This window comes from Callorhinchus milii, unplaced genomic scaffold (genome assembly GCF_018977255.1).
Source record: "Callorhinchus milii isolate IMCB2004 unplaced genomic scaffold, IMCB_Cmil_1.0 Scaffold1, whole genome shotgun sequence".
Lineage (NCBI taxonomy): Eukaryota > Metazoa > Chordata > Chondrichthyes > Chimaeriformes > Callorhinchidae > Callorhinchus > Callorhinchus milii.
In genome coordinates, this window is record NW_024704742.1 from 74,016,634 (window position 1) to 74,039,170 (window position 22,537).

The following is a 22,537-nucleotide window of genomic DNA, read 5'->3' on the forward strand; positions in this document are numbered from 1 at the left end:
GCACAGCCCGGCACAACCCGCCCCCCCCCCCCCGACAGCACAGCCCGGCACAACCCGCCCCCCCCCCCCCCGACAGCACAGCGCCGGCACAACCCGCGCCCCCCCCCCCCCCCCGACAGCACAGCCAAACCCGCCCCCCCCCCCCCCCCCGACAGCACAGCACAACCCGCCCCCCCCCCCCCCCCCGACAGCACAGCACAACCCGCCCCCCCCCCCCCCCCCGACAGCACAGCCCGGCACAACCCGCCCCCCCCCCGACAGCACAGCCCGGCACAACCCGCCCCCCCCCCCCCCCGACAGCACAACCCGCCCCCCCCCCCCACCACACAACCTCTGCCACACCCCTCCCCGACAACACAACCCCCCACAACTCTCCCATTTATCTTTAAGACGCGATAAGGCGCTATATCAAATGTACGGATTATTATTATTTACATTAAACTTTATAGCGTAGAAAGAGGCCATTCAGCCCAACCGTGCGGGTGTTTCTATATTCCACACGACCCCAATCCCTCACTGAGAGCCCTCTATGCCCCTAAACCCACTCTTATATCTACAACTAACTTTTATATCTGTGCCCTCTAACTTGTGGATTTATCGACCAGTGGAGACAGCCTATTAACAACCACCTTATCAAATCCTCACATAACCTTAAACCCCTCTCAACTATCTCAGCTCTGTCTAATCTTTCTTGTTGGCCGTAGCCACTCGTTCCTGGTAACTTATTAATTTTACACAGCACTCCCTCCATCTACAATGTCAAAATGCCTCAAAGAGCTTAACAGTTAATTCCTGTCATGTATAGTCACTGTACTTGAAGGTGAGCGCACAACTGTGGCCCACAAACAGCCTTAAAAGTGAATGATCGATTCTATTTGGATGATTGTTGCGCAACAATCCAGGAATTTCCCGGAGAAATTCACTTCTCTTTCTTTTAAAGACAAATGACGAAAATCTTTATCATCAAATTGTTGAGTTGTTTTACAACAAGCCACTATTATTGATGAAATATAACAGGAAAAAATGGATGAATTGAGAAACAATGCTTTTCCACAGTCCTCACCCTTGTTTTCTTTACGAAATTTTAATGTTTTGAACAAACATTTTCCTACTAAACATTATCTACTTTCAGTGCTTGCAGACTCTATATTTTTGCCAAAGTGCCAAATAACAGCAAAACGCGTTTAAAAAAAGGAAATGCTTCAGAAGGTGTCTTTCACTTTCATGTTAAAGAACCAGGGCCAGATCCAGATCAAGACAGATCTCATTTGGGGGCCCTTTGAGCTACGCATGCAAAATGTACAGCAATATATTTTTAAGATACTTTCCTGCATGACTTCACTGTTGCAAACATGTCAGCTGAATGATCAAAACTTAGCGTTCATGTCAAATCATGCTCAACAGACATGATTAGGAGTGCATTAAATCTATCCTGGATCTTTGTAGATCTGAGTGAGTTTTTGATGAGACTCACCTTTAAGAACGAGTAGTTCACCTTCACAGTATTACTGGTCCTGTTAAGAACATATGAAGAGCAACAATGTTAGAAATGTTGATTCCACCAAGGGGCTCTGTTTCATAGGCAGCACTTGAATATTTCTCACGGAGTTATCTCACAATTATTACATGATATGAAATCCAGAAGGTGCACAAATTCACCAACACTGTCTGTATCAAAATTTTGTTTTTTCAGTGCTATTAAGATAAGCTTGATGCTGCTAGACATGCCTCCTGCTCTCCATCTGTCTCTTACCTGGTCTGACTTCCTGGTGATATGACTCATACCTCCAGCTGTACCCTCTTGCTGTCACTCACCACGGAGCCTCACCAACAACAACTTGCATTTATATAGCGCCCTTCACACAGGGCAGTGTCTCAGAGTGCTTAACAGTGGTGGAGCCTGACTCTGAGTCAGAGAGAGTGAGGAGGTGACGGTAAGCCTGGGTGAAAAAGAAGGTCTTCAGTTGTGACCTAAAGGAGAGGAAGGAGGGGGCAAAGTGGAGGGATTAGGGGAAGAGTTCCAAAGCTTTGGGGCATACTGCTTCAAAGCGTAGCTACCGATGGTGGAGCGTAGGGGGCGAGGGACAAGCAGGAGACCAGAACCATCTGAGGGGAGGCAACACATAGTGGAGTGGGGAGAAAGTAGATCAGAAATATAGTGAGGTTGCCAGAGTGCAAAGGGATTTGTAGATGAGTGAGAGGATCTTGAAATCAATCTTCTGTGATAGGGAGCCAGTGGTGCCTAGCGAGGACTGGTGTGATGGGAGTACAAAGTTTAGTGTGGGTGAGAATACAACCAGCGGAGTACTTTGTGGATAGTGGAGCTGAGGAGACCAGCGAGCAATGCATTGGTGAAGTCGAGGCGGGAGGTGATGAAGACGAAGACAAAACGTTTCGGCTGCCTTGGGGGTGAGGTACGGTCAGAGGCGGGCAATGTGATAGAGGTGATGGAAAGCGATTTTGTTTCGGGATTGGATGATGGGGAGGAAGAACCTGACATCCAGGTTAAGTACAGCTTTGGTAAATCTTAGGAAAGGCAGGGGCGGTGGAGGAGGTCAGAGCCACAGGAGAGAAGCTGTCTTGTTGAAGTTTGTGCTCATCCACGTCTTAATGTGCCGGGCAGTCAAGCTCACAGAACATTAGTGGACCTGGAGTCATAACTGGATGAGAAATAGATTTGGATGTCATCCACATATATGTGGAAGTTTACTCCATGTCTGGGGATGACATTGCCAAGAAGGAGCATGTAAATGAGGAATAGAAGGGGGCCAAGGATGGAGCCTGTGACCGGCCGGGGTCAGAATGAAAAAACTTCTGTGGAGACGAAGTGCTGGCGGTTGGTCAAGGACTTGAACCAGGCGGCAAGTGTAGTGCCACTGAAGTGGATGAGGGAGGAGGCGGTGGAGGAGGACGGGTTGAGAATGCAGCAGAGAGGTCCAGGAGGAAAAGGAGGCAGAGGGAGCCCTGGTCGCAGAGAGAGAGGACGTCATTAGTGACTTTGATGGGCTGGTAAATAACACAATGAGTGCCCTGCCCCTCTCCCTCCTCCACGCTGCCTCCTTTAGCCCCCACTGACTCCATGACTGCGGGTTGACTATGTCCCGCAGATTGATTTGCCTCCAGTCTCGGCATGTGTGTTTCAGCTGCCGCCACAATCAGAGCCACCCCCTCCTAAAAAAAACCCACTTCTCTTCCCCACCCTTCACTACTCCCACTCAATCTTTCTCTTCTATCATCCTCCTCACCTTCTCTTGCACCTGGACCCTTCCACAGCCTCCCTCTGGTCTAGCCTGGGCATCCTTCGCCAGGCTCATCGTGATACTTGTCAGCAAGCAGAACTCCTGACTCCCACATCCCCTACTTTCTCTGCAAGGCCCACCTCCCCCACTAGCTAACCCCCCCTTCCCTCATCCACATCCTTCCCAATTCTCCCCCCTCATACTCAACAGTCACACTCAAAAGCGTGAGAGGGCGCTATATCAGATGCAAGATACAACCCCTCCTACTTCCTCCCCCGCCAGGGCCCCTATTCGGAGTGCCCTCCAAAATCCTTGTGTCTGATATAGCGCCTTATCACGTTATTGAGAATGACTGTTGATTAGGAGAAGGGAGAGTTGGGGAGAGCAACGGGAAGACAAGACAGTCAGGAGGCAAAGGCATGAAACAAAGTCAGTGCCCCTCAGAACTTGGGGCCCTGAGTCATGGTTTACCTGGCTTGTTGGTTTATCTGGCCCTGCTCAGAACAACTGTAATTCACAACTTTAAAACGTATCACTTGATCATTGACTTTTGAAATATTGTAAATCTTGAGAAACCTGCTCTAGGAAGCTGATGATGACCTCATCAGCTTGGTATAACTTGGAAGGACAGGCCAGTCACTGGGGGAAGGGAGTCATCCCACTCAGCTCCTATTAACCCTGCAAGCCAAAGCCCTAACAGGTACGTTGGTCCTAGCTGGATAATCAGTGAGAAAGCTTGCCAGACAGCAATTTCAATGGCAAGCTATGCGGTTTTAGCTGGTTAGACTCCAGCAGTTACCCCAACGCACATTCTGGAGTCCCCAAGCCTTGGCTCTTGCCAACCTGCGCCTAATTCTTTCCGAAATTAGGTAAACAGGATGTGTCCCTCCAGGGCATTCCATTCCAACAATCTATCTCTGGATTTCCATGTGCAGGTGGGATGCAGGGAAATCACAGCTTGGTTTGGATACTCCATAAACAGTAACCTCCTGATATATCGTCACTCCAAGGGAAAAAAGCCCAGTGATCCTCATATCTGGGGGTGACTATGTAGGCATGAGTCCTCCAGGGCCACTGGGGGCCTGAAACAACCATGAGGACCGAGACCAACACACACTGCTCAGTTTTTATGCTATACCCAGTTGTCAAGCACCAGCTAAATAGGTAGCACATGCAATGAATATTTAACACTTATGCACTATATCAAATGCAAGGATTATTATTGTTATAAACCCTTTGTCACTGATTTATAATAATCCTTGCATTTGATGTAGCGCCTTATCACGTCTTTGAGACATCCCACCGAATGTATGTAAAATGAATTGACTTGTGTATTTTGTGGGCAAAACGCAGCAGCCAATTGCACAGAGCAGTGTCCCACAAACAGTCATGGATTGAGTGACCAATTTATTATTATTATTTCAAGGGATTATCACCCCCAGAAAAGCAATACGCGAATCGACTAAAAATAAAAAGGTTCTTGCTTGCTTACTGCTTGGTAACCAGAGGCGTGAGGAGTAATTTGCCTAACGTTTCGCCCTGATGGGATTCAAACCCAAGTTCAATTGTTGGCCAGGACACCAGGAGAAACTCCCTTCGCTTTCTGAATAGTAACATGGGATCTTTAATAACATCCACCTGAACAGGCAGATAGGACAATGCAACACACCCCCAGCACCGAATTGGAGTGTCACCTTAGACTAAATGATTCCAAGCCGCAACGTGGGGCTTGAACCCACAACCTTCTGGCTCAGGGACAAGAATGAACCCTTTGTCACTGATTTATAATAATAATCCTTGCATTTGATGTAGCACCTTATCACGTCGAGATGTCTCACAGAATGTACTGTAAAATGAATTGACTCTAAGGTAACTTGCCTTACAGCCAAGTGCATTGAGCCAGGTTGACAGACAAAATCAGTAACGCACTGCTGATTTCTTAAGAAAACTGATTTACTTAATACATTATTTGCCATTTACTCAGTACACATCAGTTCAGCCACATTATGGATACTACATATTTCACTGTGACACACAAAATGAGAGTTCAATTACAGAGATCTTTTATAATTTAGCAAGACATAGGTTTATAAAGCAGTTTATACCAAACTTAATTGACTTCTAAGTACTGTAACGTTACGATCAAATGTCTAGACAGCAGTAAAAGCTATCTTCAGAGAGCTAAGAAATTCATGTGTAACAATATTTGCATTACTAAAATATCTTTGCGTAAAACAGCAAACCATCTTACTGAAAAGTGCAAAATTAAAAACATTGTGCACCACAAATGTAGCACAATTTATGTTAAACCTCAAATTACTGTATTCTGACCAAAACTAAAACTAGCATTTAATCTGAACATTTTATATTCAAATACATATCATGAGGAAGAAAAACATACTCGCTTCATTTGTCTTGTAACACCAGCATCACCTAGAAAATAGTGAACTGTTTTCAGATTGATATATTCTGTGACAAGTTCTGTATTAAGCACTGGACTGCGTAGGAAATGCACACATTTATATAATGGGCATATTTGTGTACCTCTGTATAAAACAGTACAAAATAACTGAGTAGACAGGACCAGAACCTGAGTAATAATGGCTCCCTTTGGTTTCCACTGCATTATCTAAACCATAGTTTGTTTAGTTATTTCTGCAACTTTTAAAGAAGCAGTTCTAATTTTGCTTTGTTTGGGCGTTTACATGTAAAGCTCCCTCTTACTTTCTTTCCAGTTTTACTTTTAATTTACATTATACAGGACTAGCAAATGCACATTCCAAAAGTAAGATAACATGTTGTAATTTCCAAATAATCATCAGCATGAAGCTGAAAATACATGACAGGATTTCAGACAATTTTACTCCTTCATTTCCTTCTCCTTCGGTAATCGTCCCAACATATAAAACTCTTTGTTTGGACGCATATCAGTAAGATGAGCTATTCGGTTGGACATTGAGTAAAATGCAGCAATGACACCTATATCCCAGGCATCCTCACGATCAAATCCATGCGCCTCTAGCTTTTTAAAATTGTTTTCTCCGATATTTTCTCCACAGCTGACAGCAAGAGCAAAATCCAACATAGCACGTTGTCGGTCATCCAAGTCAGCCAAATGCCAGTTCACTGCCACCTATGAGAAGCAGCCAGAACAGAGAAAACGGTTTATAACCAGACATTTGGCTTTGCAAACGTGAATATTTCATTGCGTGGTACTTACTTGATCTGCCAGAGTTGGGTTTTTGGAATATATGCGATGGACTGCACTGTGGGCAATCACACAGTATGGACAGCTATTATTAGCACTTGTTGCCACAATGATGAGTTCTCTATCTGCTTTGCTGAGTTGGCCTAAACAAAAATGGGAGACAAGACAAGGAAAATTATACACAATTATTTTTTGCAAGAATCGGATCTATTAAAAGCTCCTAGTGTCAATAGTTTACTCATAAATAATAATGTTTTCTACATTTGGGTAATTTCAATGGTGCTTTGAACCATTCATATGCAGAATTAACTGGTAGAGCACTTCCAGTTAGGTTATGTTAAACTCACCTGTAGCATTAGAACTGGTGTCCTCTCCCCTCCTCAGTATCAATTCCCTAACCCCCTTTTCCTAGTTATGTTGAACATCTTAAGATGAGGATTTTGTTGTTGGCTCTGGTCCCTGAAGTCTTATTTTCCTCAAACTTGGACATCTGTTCTTCATTCATTCTCTCTCTTGCACACGCACACACACGCGCACGCACACACGTGTATATTTTCATACTAGAGAAGTGCCTCTCAGGTTTGCAACTCTGGCTCCTGGACCCTTCCTTCCAGCCTTATGCTCCTCCCCCCTACTACCCTGTATTCATGACATGTTTGGAAGCTGTTGCCACCAAAGTTGATCACGAAAATCAAAAGGATCGGAGGTATTTGCTGTGATGGAGATGGTAGAGGAAGATGGAGATTGGTGAAAACATTAGGAAACAAATATACTGGCTACCAGGCTTAGATCTCAGGCCAGTGTCTGCTTGAAAGTAAACTTTACAAGATTCTGCAAGCAGAGGTCTGCATCTCTCTAATTTGAGATGCCATGGCTTTACACCCACATCCCCTCCCACATCCCCCACTACACTAGCCCCGACATCCCCTACCTCCCCCCCACTACACTGCCGCCCCTCCTCCATGGCTTTATGCAGACCCAAGGACACTGAAGGCCACAGAGACGATAAGAGAGTGTGGCAAGAATTAAATAACAGCACAGAACTCATGATAAAAAGCCTGGCTTTAGAGATACGTCTGGGACTGAACACCCTTTAACTTCAGGAGAATGGTTTCTCTGTCAGGTTTCTCACAGCTTTTTTTATAAAAAAAGAATGTTACCGAGAGACAAAATTTTTAAACCCAGCTGGTAGAACATTTTGTTTTAAAAGTGAAATATTTTACTTTTAAAACAAAATGTTCTACCAGCTGGGTTTCAAAAAACGTAGGCCAGTACCTGCAAAGAAACATGAAATCAGACTTCTCTACTCTTAGCAGAACAAAATATCTCATCAATATCTACTTGTGTATATTTAATAGAGTAAACCAGCTAAACCAGCTAAAGTAGAGTAAACAAGTTACGCACATGCTCAACAATGCAGCATCACTGAGTCTCATTTGCAAATAAACTCTTGAAGAGTAAATAAGCTAAAGTTCTCCATTAAAACAAAAGGTTGCAGTAATTGGTAAAGCATTAGTAATTAAAGGCAGAATAATAACCATTTATACCATGTACAATGACATACATTTCTCAATGTCCCTAAAAGACATAGCCATTCAGATTTTGATCAAATAAAACCACTATTTTACCTCTTTCAACTCTCAGTGCTTTTTTTCCCAATACTGCATTTTTTCAAACATAAAACACGTAGACTGAAAAATACGACAGTTGAGTGAGCTCTGGATTTGGGGATAACTTTCACCATACCTGCTTCTTTATTCATAAGTGCATTGTAGTAGGCAAAGAAGGCTCGAAATTCAGTCGGTCGATGTGAAAGCACTTTAAATACATTTGGCAAAAAACCACTCTGAAAACGAGTAATGTGAATATACCATTAGTAAACACATCAGATTCAATACACATTTCTACAGACTGCTTTTTTAAAAGTACAATTTAAATGATAAACAAGGGAAAATAGATACTACTGGAGAAAGCGGGAGAGCAAAATAGAGAGGGACATCAGGACAGACACCCAGAGAGAGAGATGTAGAGGAAGAGAAGTAAGAATCAGACAGTCATCTTAACAAAGCCAATGGAAAGGTAGATAGAGATGAAGAGTTTCCATAACCAAATAATCTGGTTTGAGAGGTGACGTGAAAGGATCTGTACAAATGTAATTTGTTGCTGTTGAAAAGACTGAAGTTATTGAAGAAAGGTCATTTTATCCTCTCCTCTCAAAAAAAACCCTAATCTTTCCAACATGCTAATTAAACACAAGTACAATCCCATAGCACAGGGTGGTCCAACCTTTTGGCTGCCGTGGGCCGGATTCCCTATTTGAGAAAAGGCCGCGGGTTGCATTCAGGGCGGTCCAGCACACTCTGGTGTCCTCAAGCCTCTTGCCTCCGAGGCCTAAAACTCTCCAGAATTAGGTAAGCGGGATGTGTCCCTCCAGGGAGAGTGTGCATTACATTCCAACAATCTATCTCTGAGATTTCCACGTGTAGGTGGGATGCATGGAAATCTCAGTTTGGTTTGGATACTCTTAAGCATGGGGATGGGTTTCCACATGTGTCAGACACCCGGATGAATGAAGAAAGCATGAAACATTGAAGAGTTAAAATACAAGTTCTATATGTAAATACTGCTGGATGCAATGTGACATTTAAATATACCACTCATATCTCCTGTCACCAGGGGCTGAGGAGAGCACTGTGCTTGCATTGTTAAGTGTATGTACAGAGACCTCTACTAATCACCATTAGTTTAATAATATTGAAAGATATTCCTTTTTGGTGGACCACTCAAAAGGCTTTTAATGGGCTATTTTTGTGCAGATGATGAATGGATGTACAATGCTACAGTGATGTGAACTAATTAGTCTAATTCCTCATGTAGTTTTCAGCCAAACTCCAGGGCAAATCAGTTCACAACTATGCATCTCAAACCCAATTAATAAAGATTTTGCAACATTTTGTTGCAATTTCCAGTCCAACCAATATAAATAAGGCATTAAGGCAGTTTTTAAAATCTACTTATTTTGCAGCAGAATACATTCAAATGCAATTTCAACTGAGATTTACAGTTATACTAAAATGTTTTATTTTATGTTTATTTAAAGAAACACTTTAAAAAAAACTATCAGAGGTAGTGACTGTTGGCAAACAGGACAGCTATTGGATTCAGCAAAGCCACAAAACTGCCATGGTGTGAAATTCTAATTAATCTGGAGGAAAACTAGCTAGAACGGAGAATTTGCATTTTCACTGCAATAGCATCTTTAATGATCACCTGAAAAACAGAATGATAAGATCTGTCTAACCTCTTTGTAAATATATTAAATGTATTAAGAGAGCAATGCATGTTGAAAATGCTTTCAGCATGCATTGCTCCCTTAATACATTTTTCAAATGGTTAAAATTTATTTTTAGTGAACTATTTCTGAGAAAGAAAGGGAAGAATCTTAGTTCTGGTAAACAGAGCTTAGTATCCTGGAACCATAGGAATTCATTTGGCCCATCGTATCTGTGCTGGCTCCCTCAAGAGCAATCCTTCCAGTCCCACCTACCTGCTCTTTCCCCATATCCCTGTATCTGACTGTTTTTAAGGTATTTGTCGAATTCCCTTTTGAAGCACAATATGAATTTTGCCTCAACTACCACTCCTGGCAGGGTATGCCATATCTTAACTACTCTGTGCATGAAAACATTTCTCCATTTGCTCATTTACTATTTCAATCGTTATCCTCTAGCTACTGACACTCCTATAATTAACTTCAAATGGTTCCAGGTCCGTCATAGTAAAGAATAACAAAGCATTTTATCCCCAACTTCAGAAGAACATCTTCAATTACATGAGTGTGATATTAATACTTTCTACCTAAGCTGCCTGCATGCGTGTGTGGGTTGGTGAAAAGGCCACTGACCCCAGTGTCACTAACATTGTCACCAGGTGGTGTGCAAACTTTCCAGAGATCGAGTCAGAGCAGTGGAAAATCTCACCAGGATCAATGGTGAACAACAAATTTCAAAATCTTTTTATGTTCCACAACTTAAATGTAAAACTCAGCACGAACATCCAATAAAGCACCAAACATACTTAATACAGAATAAATAATAATACTCACTTTAGTTTCAATCTCCTCCATGAGTTCAACAATATCATAGGGGAGATCCTTTTTATATGGGATGGGATATCGCCCAATGGTTTGTTCAGGTTCCGATGACTTTGTGCAGTATTCCATTGAGCTTGCAGGAAGGTTCATTGGTCTTGTCCATCGTGAGGTCAACCCAATCAAAGGCTACAACGTAAATGATGAAAGAACAATGACAAAAGACGACAGCAAATCCACCCTTTCATTCTTACAACCCACACTTGTTGAATAATAATAATCCTTGCATTTTATATAGCACTTTTCACATCTTCTAGACGTCTCAAAGCTCTTAATGTCAACTAATGGGGCGGGGGGAGATAAGCAAGGTTTCTTTGGAGCTGAACTGGCTCCAAGGTGACATGATGGCAATGGAATGTCAGAATCGAGCCAGGCCTCAGTGACAGACTTGATAGTCCAGTTCCAGATCCAGGTACGTCTGCAATATTCCAGGGCACTGCTGATGACAGCACAGACAGCCTGATTCATCAGCAGGAATTGGAAGGGCAGACCAGTCACTGGCCAGAGGTTCTTCGCATTCAGCTCCTGTTAACCCTGTAAGTCAAAGCCTCAACAAGCTGGGTCCTTAGTGGTCCTAATTGGACAAAGCTTTGTTTTTTTTAGCTGGTTAGATTGCAGCAGTACCCAATGCTTAGACAGTATGTCATTTATCTCTGAGATATTCCTTTACCTATATTTTCTCTTGTAATTAGGAAGCACATTTAAAAATGTGTGTTTCATATTTGGACCATGCAACAATAATGCTGGATAATATCTCAGAACACTGTACAGACAAGATGAGGAAGTCCTAGGGCTGCAAAGTATTTGTAGGGGAGAGTAAGGACCTTGAAATAATCTACTGAGAGCCAGAAGAGCTTGGCAAGGACTGGAGCGATGGGCATGAGAAATTTGGTGTGGTAGAGGAAGCAGGCATTGGCACAATACAAAATATTGCAACATTACAAGATTCTGTCAATGTATGTTGAGGTTTCAGCAAGAATCAGGTCGTGGACTAACTTTCTCCAGTTGAATGTCAATATTTTGTATGTGTATTGTTTTCAGTGGATTAAATATTTAAAAAAATCTAGTTCTCAATTAAACTACTGTAGTCATAAGATAATGAATACAGTATGCAGCCCAGTGTCATGTGAGAGCCGCATTATAGTTTAGTCAGTCGCACTCCCACCTCTGAGTCAGTCGATTTTAGGTTGGGACTTTTGAGTTCAGTCTAAGCTGATACTCCAGTGCTGTTCTTGGAGAGAGCTACTGTCTGAGGTATCTGATACATTGAACCAATTTTCCACCCACACATCCCGGTGGATATTAAAGATCCCATGGTACTAGTTGAAAAGACAAGGAAGTTTCTCCCCCGTGTCCTGGCCAACAATCTCCCTCCACCCTCGACTCGAGGACCACTGCTGTCCTAACGGATTGTCAGTCACACATTAAGTCCTGTATGAGCGCTAACTTTTTCTAGTTGAATGTCAACAAGACCATGGCCCTACCGCTTGGCTCCTGTCAGCGCCTCCACACCTCAGGTGCTGACGCCATCGCACTCCATGGATGCACACTCCACCTCCCTGGGCCAGCGTGGAACCTTGGCATCTGGTTTAAACCACATCCGTGCCATGACCTGTTCTGCCTTCACCCACCTCCGCAACTCCGCCACTGCCTCTCCCCTCATGCCAAGACATCTAGGCTCAACTATGCTAACTCCCTGCTTGTTGGTCTTCCCAACTCTTCCCTGTACAAGCAGCAGATCATTCAGAACGCTGCAGCTCGTGTCCTCTCCTGAACCAAGCTCCGTGACCTCATCACCTCCACCCTCGCCCGGCTCAACGGGCTCCCCATCCCCAGAGGATACAGTTCAAAATCCTCGTCGTCGCCTTCAAAGCTCCTCCCTACCCTCTGTGACCTGCAAACTCCATATAGACCCGTCCGCTCCCTCTGCTCAGCGGGCTCCAGCCACTCCACCATCGGAGGTCAGGCCATCAGACATCCTGCCCCCCCCCCCATCCTTTGAACTGGTGTCCAAATGGTGACCGTCCAGCGCCTCGGGATGTCCTCCTGCCATGAAAGGTGCTGTCACAGGTGTGACTTGATGTAGTGACTGTTAGTAATTGTTCAGTGGCCCTGCCCTGCCCTGCCCGCCTGCCCTACCCTGCCCTGCCTGCCCTGCCCGCCTGCCCTGCCGCCCTGCCCTGCTTGCCTGCCCTGCCTGCCCTGCTTGCCTGCCCTCCCTCCCTGCCCTCCCCTGCCTGCCCTGCCCTCCTTGCCCTGCCCTCCCTGCCTGCCCTGCCTGCCCTGCCCTGCTTGCCCTGCCCTCCCTGCCTGCCCGCCCTGCCTGCCCGCCCTGCCTGCCCTGCCCTGCTTGCCCTGCCCTGCCTGCCCTCCCTGCCTGCCCTGCTTGCCTGCCCTCCCTGCCCTGCCTGCCCTCCTGCCCTCCCTGCCCTCCCTCCCTGCCTGCCCTCCCTGCCTGCCCTGCAGACACAGTGACCGCGGCACCGCCGCTCGCTCCCCTTCAGCCCTCTCAAGGTGAGGGGCGATCACACGCACGTTGTGATCTATCACCGCGGACACAGACACAGCCCCACTGTCGGCCGAGCGGGGAGGCCCGGGGGCCCCGGGGGGGGGACAGGCTCTCAGCCACACACTCTGAAGCTACTCACAGACGCGGCGCGGACAGCGGCCAGGCAGCGGGCCCGGTACATGGCGGCCTGGTCCCGGCCTCCCCTCCGGCAGTGACTGACTGCCTGAGCAACTGCATCCGGGAGCAAACCCCGCCTGACCCCTCCCCCTGACTCCTCCCCTCCCCTGACCCCTCCCCCTTCCCCTCCCCCTGACCCCTCCCCCCCTCCCCCTGACCCCTCCTCCCCCTCCCCCTGACCCCTCCCCCTGACCGCTCCTCCCCTCCCCCTGACCCTGACCCCTCCCCCTCCCCCTGACCCTCCCCCTGACCGCTCCCCCCTCCCCCTGACCCCTCCCCCCCCTCCCCCTCCCCCTGACCCCTCCCCCTCCCCCCGCCTGACCCCTCCCGCCCCTATATAAAAACATACAGCACACACGCATTGCACTGTGTTAAGCTATAGAATACGCTCAATAGAAAATATTAAGCATTTAACTCCATTTCCATTAACCATATATATTTCACTCACAAAATGCACAGTCACTGCACTCTACAGTATATTCCGTGAAGTGCTTTCACACGTCTTGAAGACCCGATAAGGCGCTCTATCAAATGCAAGGATTATTAGTATGATATGAATATTAAAATGTTAAACGTTTACAGAGAAATAGGAATTGTGGCTGATTTTCCCTGCTGTTGGCAGCACAGAAACCCGATTGGAGAAGCTCATGGTGGGAGTTAGTAGTGTGACCATGTACAGTGTCCAGTCTGACCATGTACAGTGTGACCAGGTACAGTGTGACCGTGTACAGTGTAGAGTGTGACCAGGTACAGTGTGATCATGTACAGTGTACAGTGTGACCATGTACGGTGTGACCATGTACAGTGTAGAGTGTGACCAGGTACAGTGTGACCATGTACAGTGTACAGTGTGAGCAGGTACAGTGCGACCATGTACAGTGTACAGTGTGACCATGTACAGTGTACAGTGTGTCCAGGTACAGTGTGACCATGTACAGTGTACACTGTGACCATGTACAGTGTGACCAGGTACAGTGTATATGTGACCATGTACAGTGTACAGTGTGACCAGGTACAGTGTACAGTGTGACCAGGTATAGTGTGACCATGTACATTGCATAGTGTGACCATGTGCAGTGTGACCAGGTACAGTGTACAGTGTGACCAGGTACATTGCACAGTGTGACCATGTACAGTGTAGAGTGTGACCAATGTACTGTCTGACCGGAAGTCACCTTGTGACCGATGTAAAGACTACATCTCCCATGAAGCCCCGCGGGCGGAGTGGTCGCGCAGGCGCACTGCGAGTAAAGAAGATGGCGGATGTGCCGGGGAAGCAGTTGATGCAGAGAAGGTGAGAGGCGGCGGCTGCTCACTGTGTGCTCCCCGGGCAGGGCATCCCGGGCCGGGCATCCCGGGCCGGACTGGCACCAGGCGAGGCCGTGTCTGTTAATGAAGCAGTTTGTGTTGTCCATACACTGCGCTGCCCTCCCTGACTCTGCTCTGAATGTCCCGGCATTCATCTCACATCCATAACAACAACAACAACAACAACAACAAGATTACATTTGTAAAGCGCCTTTCACGTCTGGAGGGGGAGGGGAAGGTGGTGGCTGATGGCATGGTCGAAGAGGAGGGTCTTGAAGCGGGACTTGAAGGAGGTTAGGGAGAGGGTGAGGCGGAGTGATTGGGGGATGGAGTTCCAGAGGTTGGGAGCAGAGTGGCTGAAGGCTCTCTCACCAATGGTGGGGCGGGTGGGTCGGGGGATGTGGAGCAGGACAGAGCCGGCTGAGCGGAGGGAGCGGGCGGGTTGGTAGGGGGTTAGGAGGTCACAGAAGTAGGGTGGGGCGAGACCATGGAGGGCTTTGTAGGAGAGGACCAGGATCTTGAACTGGATCCTCTGAAGGATAGGGAGCCAATGGAGTCGGACGAGAATGGGGGAGATGGGGTCACGGAGTTTGGTGCGGGAGAGGACACGGGCTGCAGAGTTCTGGATTATCTGCAGTCTGTGGAGGGAGGAGTTGGGAAGGCCGACAAGCAGGGAGTTTGCATAGTCGAGCCCGGAGGCAATGAAGGCATGAACAAGAGTTTCAGCAGCCTGAGGGGTGAGGTAGTGGCGGAGTCAGGAGATGTTACGGGGGTGAGAGAAGGCAGAGCGGGTCATGGCTTGGATGTGGGGAAGAAAAGACAGTTGCGGGTCGAACAAGACACCTAGGTTCCTGACTGGCAAGTCATCTTCACATCCACTACACAACAATTCATCTTCACACCCACTACACAACAATTCATCTTCACACCCACTACACAACAATTCATCTTCACAGCCACTACAAAACAAGTCATCTTAATATCCACTGCACAACAAGTCATCTTCACATCCACTACACAACAAGTCATCTTCATGTCCACTACACAACCTAGTTTTGTCTGGCAGTGATAGCCTGCCTCTGAGTCAGAAGCTTGTGGGTCAAGCCTCATGTTGGGATGATGACCTTATATAGTCTAAGCTGGGGGAGCGCTGCCTTGTCAGAGGTGCTGATGTACAGATCAAATGTTAAACTGGTGCCCTGGCTGCACATTCGGGTGGACATCATGCGGCAATACAATGCACAGTGTAGGGAGTTGCTCCTTGTATCCAGGCCAACAACCCCCAGGATAAAATTGCTCATTCACTTCATGGCTGTTCATGAGACATCCTGTGTACAGATTGGGTTGTACCACAGTAAACTACAAAATACCGTTATTACACTTCACAGTAAATTCTTTGAAGCTGTTTCAGCTGCCCTCCCAACATTAAATGCTCTTTTATCTATTGCAAGGATTACTGTTTTAGATTTTAAACTCAGTGGATTATTTGATGCAAATGGATTAATTAAATATCCACTAATGATTTTTTTTGCTTTGCAGTGTGAAGATTGCAGCTGGAGCTGTTGTCTGTGTTGAAAGTGAAATCAGAGGAGATGTTACCATTGGTAAGCGATGCTCATGGTGCTATCAGTGTCTGCTAGGAAATTTGGCTCTTCCCTCTGAAAGAGAAATTTAAAAACCAGGGAATATAAAATTATTGCTAATGAAGTAGGACATGACATTGGAAAACATTTTTTCACTGCGTTATAAGGCTGTACATTGAAATATTTGAAATTGAGGGAAACTTGGAAATAAGGATAATGGAATGGAGAAAATGTGGTAGAAAGATTTGCCATGATAAAATGGCGGAACAAACTAGATGGGCTGAACGGTCCATGTTACTATCAAGATACTCCTTTAAGAAATAGTAAACTGAGTACTCATGGAAGATGTCCTTAAAGCTAGACGAACTATGTGGAGCTTAAGGGTCAGTTGCTTAGACGGCTTTAATTTACATAGATAACCAATTTTTGAAACAAACTATAAAATGGCCAGATGTCCTAACAACAACAACAAAATTACGTCCCAAGGCACTGGACAGACAGAGGTGGGGTGGGGAGGGGTGGGGGAGAGGGGGGAAGCAGAGATCGAAAGTACGGTCGAAGAGGAGGGCCTTGAGGTGGGTCTTGAAGTGGGCAAGGAAGGTGGCGAGGCGGAGGGACTGTGGGATGGAGTTCCAGAGGGTGGGTGCAGAGTGGTGGAAGGCCCGCCTGCCAATAGTGGGGCAAGCAAGGCGGGGGACGTGAAGCAGGCCAGAGCCCGCTGAGCAGAGGGAGTGAACAGGATGGTAGGGGATTATGAGGTTGGAGAGGTAGGGGGGAGCAAGACCTTGGAGGGCTTTGAAGGTGAGGACCAGAATCTTGAACTGTATCCGCTGTGTGACGGGAAGCCAGTGGAATTGGGCGAGGATGGGGGTGATAGAGTCGCGGAGCCTTGTGCGGGAGAGGACACAGGCTGCAGAGTTCTGGATGATCTGCAGGCTGTGGAGGGAGGGGAGTTGGGAAGGGCGACAAGCAATGAGTTTCCATAGTCGAGCCTCGATGTAATGAAAGCGTGTATGAGGGTTTCGGCAGCCTGCTGTGCTAGACAGTGTTGGAGCCAGGTGAAGTTGCAGAGGTGGGGGAAGGCAAAGCGGGTCATGGCGCAGATGTGGGGTAGAACAAAAGACTGTGAGAGAGAAAGAAACTGTAAAAGGAATTATTTTGTTATGTAATTGGGTAGAGACACAGCAAATGAAAAGTATAGAACAATATTATACCCATATCAAAAATGAGGAGATATTGTGATATGTAAGTGTAATCAAATCAGTGGAGAAATTTCTTCAAAAAATTGGTCACTCAATCCACGACTGTTCGTGGGACACTGCTGTGCCTGACTAGCTGTCACGTTTCGCCCGTAAAATATACAGTCAATCACTTTGCAGTATATTCTATGAAGCGCTTTGAGACGCCTGGAGACATGATGAGGCACTATATCAAATGCAACAATTGTTGTTATTATATTTAAAAAGATCCTACTTCACTTTCAATGTCATTCAAATGTAGTGGAGCAATTAAAATGTCTAACATAATGGGGTGAAATATACACTGATTTCTAACAGGATTCCTTAATAAAGAATTTAGAAATATGTCATGCCAATGCATGGGAACTTCCCTCCAATGCAGTTTACATTTGGAGTGTACTTCCGTTAACCAATGTTTTTGTTACATTGTTAAATGTCATTATAATGACATTTGAGAACCCACATAGACCTCATTTGTGGTGTTGATCTTTGGTGCAGCTGTTTTGGTTTCTTTCCCCATTCTTCTGAAACATCCTAGAATCAGTTGACTATTTTTAAAGGTAAGTATTACAAGTTTTAGGTGGAATTTACACTCAGAGACTGCTCACTCGCAATGAGAGCTCCATTGAAGTATTCCTTATTTAAGATCCAGCAACTGCTTTTAATTAATTTAGGTGAAACGCTTAATATAAATTTAATAAACATTTCTTGCATACTGTGAATCTAGTAAATGTCTACTTAATTCTGTAAGCTGTCATATTTTGACCATAACATCTTTGGTAAGGATGAAGACAGTATCTGCACTATCTATTTCTAGGACCCAGGACAGTGGTGCATCCCAAGGCTCGCATTATTGCTGAAGCAGGGCCAATTATCATTGGGGAAGGGAACTTGATTGAAGAACAAGCACTTATCATTAACAGGTGAGTGAAACAGAATGAACACCTGACTTGCGTTCTCAAAGAATAAGATGCAAAAGGTGGTAATATGGTGACTAGCACTTTTTTTATTGCAACAAAAATATTTGTATCTGACTCCTCACAATGTACTTGAATGTTGTACTATGTATAAAATGTCTAATTAGAATGTGCGCAATTGGCTGACGCGTTTCACCCACAAAATATACAGTCAATCCATTTTACAATATATTATGTGAAACGCTTTGAGGTTTCTCAACGATGTGATAAGGCACTATATCAAATGGAAGGATTATTATTATTTACGCTTTCCCACTTCATGCTTTATTTCCAATACTTAGTCTGTGCAGTGATTTTCCATGAAGATTCTGACAAATCATGCGAAAATAAGCAGGATTTCATAGGTGGAGTTGCAAAGTGATTCTTGAGTTACACAAGTCACCTTTAGAAGGACCAATACATGATTCAATAAATTTTAGTGGTGAATCTTAATATTGTTTAACAACTGAGTGCACGATTAGCTTTTTAGTAACATAACACTAGTTAGAAGAGAGCTGTACATTTGTATCAGCTTGGCTCCCAAGGCAACACTCTCACCAAGGTTGTGAGAATTTGAGTATAAACCAGCTTCAGATTCATTACTGCTTGAATATTTTATTGTTTTCCCGCTGCATAAGCCAGGCATAATTATGTTGGTTGTTATTGGTCCAGTGCTGCTTGTTGCTATGGAAATCATATTTACTCTATGAAGCACACACAATAAATTATGATCAACAAAGATGTACCTTGATTTTGTCAAAGTGTTGAATATGTTAGTAGAGTTTAATGAGGAATTGACCTGCAGGAAATCCACTAGAAGTAGATTGGGAACAAGGACAGCTCGATATAATGCATTTCCAGGTTCTGGAAAGACTCCTCATTTGCTCAACCTATTTCTTAACAAATCCCATCAATAAATACCAGGAATTAGATCCTAGTGATTTACAGTTTGCCTTTAAACATTACCTTCATAATTACAAATTGTACTGAACACATGATCTACTACGGGCAGTAGAATAATCCTTACTCTCCATTTTGAAAACATGTATTGCTTCTTGTTGCAGGTATCCAGAAAATGTCATGTTGCAGAAAGAAGACGTTGAACCTAAAATTATGAATATTGGAACAAACAATGTATTTGAAGTTGGATGCAGTATCCTTTCATATATTTGGGTTAAAAGTAGTTACCGCCCGGGTTTGCTCTAGAAATGGATGGTGACAGATTATTACTTAATAAGTTAGATAAAATGGTGTGAAATGGGGTAATCAGTTTGCACAAAAGAAAATTGGAAAAATAAATCATCTTTAACTGTTGTGTTCAGATTTTGAAGCTCTGAAGATTGGAGATAACAATGTAATTGAATCTAAAGGTGAGTCTTTATTTTTAGAAATTCTAATCTTTATTTGTAAACTCAACTTGTTTCGTAGAGAAGATAATTAGAGAATTTTTTGTTTGATCCTTGCAGTGTTCAAGTTTTGAAAGCTTCAGAGGACCAGAAAAACAACTTTACATGAATAGAGTATCTTCACAAAATAAACTTCTCAAAGCACTTAATCCAATTAAATTAATTGGAAATAAAGTGAATATTACACAGGGTGAATCAAAAGTCCTTAGTCGTAGATCTCTATGAAATGATTAAACTGCTGCCAAGTAAACGGACGTTTACACATATTAACTCGGTGACAAAAAAGTTCATGAACGTGATGAAAAACATTTCCTGTAATAGCTGCACACTCTACAAATGTTATCTTAAAAAAGAATATAATTAAACATTTAAAACTTTATGAGTAAGGACTTCTGATTCACCCTGCAGAGGTAAAGATGGCAGTCAATCTGTTTGAGCAACATTTGAGCAACATCCCACAATGAACGCTGGAATGTATCTTACACATAAATTGATCCATCATTGTTAGTAGATGGGCCAGGCTTCGACCTGTTTATATAGATTATGACTTTGGACTGTGGGCTATTGGCTTTCCCCACAGACCCAAGCAGCATCCCCGAGAGCACCTGTGTTGGGCATTTTGGAGTAGCAATGCTTCAAACGTTTGAGATAGCTGGACCAGATTTGTGTTTTTGCAATATTTGTGAATATTTGTGATTTGTTTTTTTTAGAAAAACACAGGGTGTCAACCAGGCTCAGTTGTCGGCAATCTTGCCTCAGAGTCAGAAGTTGTGGGTTTAAGCCCCACATCAGGACTTTGTGCTCACAGTCTGGACTGAAACTCCATAGAATCATAAAATCTTACAACACATAAGGAGACCATTCGGACCATCGTGCTTGTGCCAGCTCTTTGAAAGAGCTACCAACTAGTCCCACAATCCCGCTCTTATTCCACTCCAGTGCAGTGCTGGGGGTGTACTGAGTCATCGTAGGTGCCTTCCTTCGGATGAGAAATTAAACACAGGTCCTGTTTGCTTGTGTAGTTGGGCACATGTTGTAGCTGAGGTTTGAGTATATATTGTAAATCTGCAGGCACATCTTTATTTTCATTTGCAGTGCCAGATCACATAACCATATGTGGCCCTTCTGTGGCTGGCTCAGTCACCTATTTATTCTGCTTTTTCCTGAGGATCTTGTAATCAATCTGTTTGCAGTGAGTGACTATATGCCTCTTTTTTTAAATGTATAATGTTTTCTTTTTTGTAAAAGCATTTGTAGGTAGAAATGTGATCCTGACCAATGGATGCATTATTGGAGCATGTTGTGAGGTAAAATCTTGTGAAGTGATTCCAGAAAACACTGTCATCTATGGAGTTGACTGCATGCGAAGAGTCCAGACAGAACGACCTCAGGTAAGGCCTGTTGTGCAGATTGACGTAGTAATACTATTTCACATTGGTGCTTTTCAACTAGAGGACGAATAAAAGGTTTTTCAATATTGTAAAATGTCAATGAAAGGAAAGAGGTGTTAGTTTGCTGGATCAAATAAGGGGGTGAGTTACAACTGCGTCAATATTCGTGAATTGTTCTGACTACGTATAATATAGATTTTGGCCCAAATGCTTCTGGTGATATTACCAATATAGTAATAAATATTACTAACATTTTTGGTGATTCCTGAATGTTAGTAAACATGTACATTAAGGGTCTCAGAGAAGATCTTACAGATCTAAATGAGATTGACAAAGTAAAGGCAAATAAATACTTTCCACATTCATTAAAACAGCAGAATAAGCAGACACAGATTCAGGGTTCTGAAAGGCTATTTGAAGATATACACCAGGAAGTATTTACATAGGATGATTAACTATTGGAAAAGGTTACCGGGAACGCTGGTTAACGCCAATCGTTTGAGAAACAGGTTGATCCTGCAATGGGAAGGCAGGAAGGTGGTGGGTGTTGTGGAAGCATAAGATCAAAGGGCTAAAGGGTCTTGTGTGCTGCATTGCTTAAAGTCCATTGGAAGAGAGGTATATTTACATAATTGAATTGTTTATTGCCTTTATAAAATCCAGCACAGTTTTGAAGTGGTGTAATAGATCAGGCTTTACAATTGACCAAAATTGGACATGCTAGATAGTGACATTGGGAATGAATGTGGAAGTATCCCATTCCTCAGCTGGTTGCACACAAGCCATCTCTTGAACATTTTACTGAACCAAAAATAAACAGGAATATTTACCTCCAAATATGGGAAAATATATCTGAGAATTGAAAAGATTTTATATAAACCTTGATTTGCTATTGACCAGTTGTTTCCTAGTTGACATTCTGTTGCTTGCTTAGATAGCCTTTACACTACATCTGTTGCATTATCTCATCTTTTTATTTACAGCCGCAGACACTACAGTTAGATTTCCTAATGAAGATCTTACCTAATTATCATCACCTAAAGAAAACTGTGAAAGGAAACTCCACTCCAATAAAGACCTGAAGAAAACTAAAATCTGTGCATTGTTCCCAATTATTGTCATTTCCTTTTTTTCTTGTACATTAAGGTCTTTTCCAGACATGACCAGTATTAAATGAGAAATTATTCTATGCACAACCTCACCATTACCTTCTATAATGCATATATTGCTTGATTGTAATGCAAGCAAGAAAGGAATTAGGAAATGCAAAATGTATCAGTTATTAGTGCTAACATTCCATTAACTGTGCTTCCCTTTACATCTATCCTTTTCAATATTTGTTACTGCAATATTTTGTTTTTATTTAACCTGG

At 44.0% G+C, this 22,537-nt stretch overlaps 2 protein-coding genes across 2 annotated transcripts; one reads left to right on the forward strand and one right to left on the reverse strand.

Moving 5' to 3' along the window:
* Nucleotides 1–5,180: 5,180 nt before the first annotated feature.
* Nucleotides 5,181–13,339, reverse strand: si:ch211-175m2.5 (uncharacterized LOC103177642). Its single transcript, NM_001292716.1, is given in 5 exon segments — nt 5,181–6,372; nt 6,460–6,590; nt 8,194–8,293; nt 10,553–10,726; nt 13,246–13,339. Coding segments are annotated over 5 exon segments (720 nt in total). The 5' UTR covers nt 13,288–13,339; the 3' UTR covers nt 5,181–6,099.
* A 1,194-nt stretch (nt 13,340–14,533) lies between these two features.
* On the forward strand, nt 14,534–22,255 carry dctn6 (dynactin subunit 6). The gene is given in 7 exon segments (NM_001292720.1): nt 14,534–14,577; nt 16,131–16,195; nt 18,230–18,335; nt 19,433–19,521; nt 19,691–19,738; nt 21,023–21,165; nt 22,149–22,255. Coding segments are annotated over 7 exon segments (588 nt in total). The 5' UTR covers nt 14,534–14,539; the 3' UTR covers nt 22,248–22,255.
* Nucleotides 22,256–22,537: the final 282 nt, after the last annotated feature.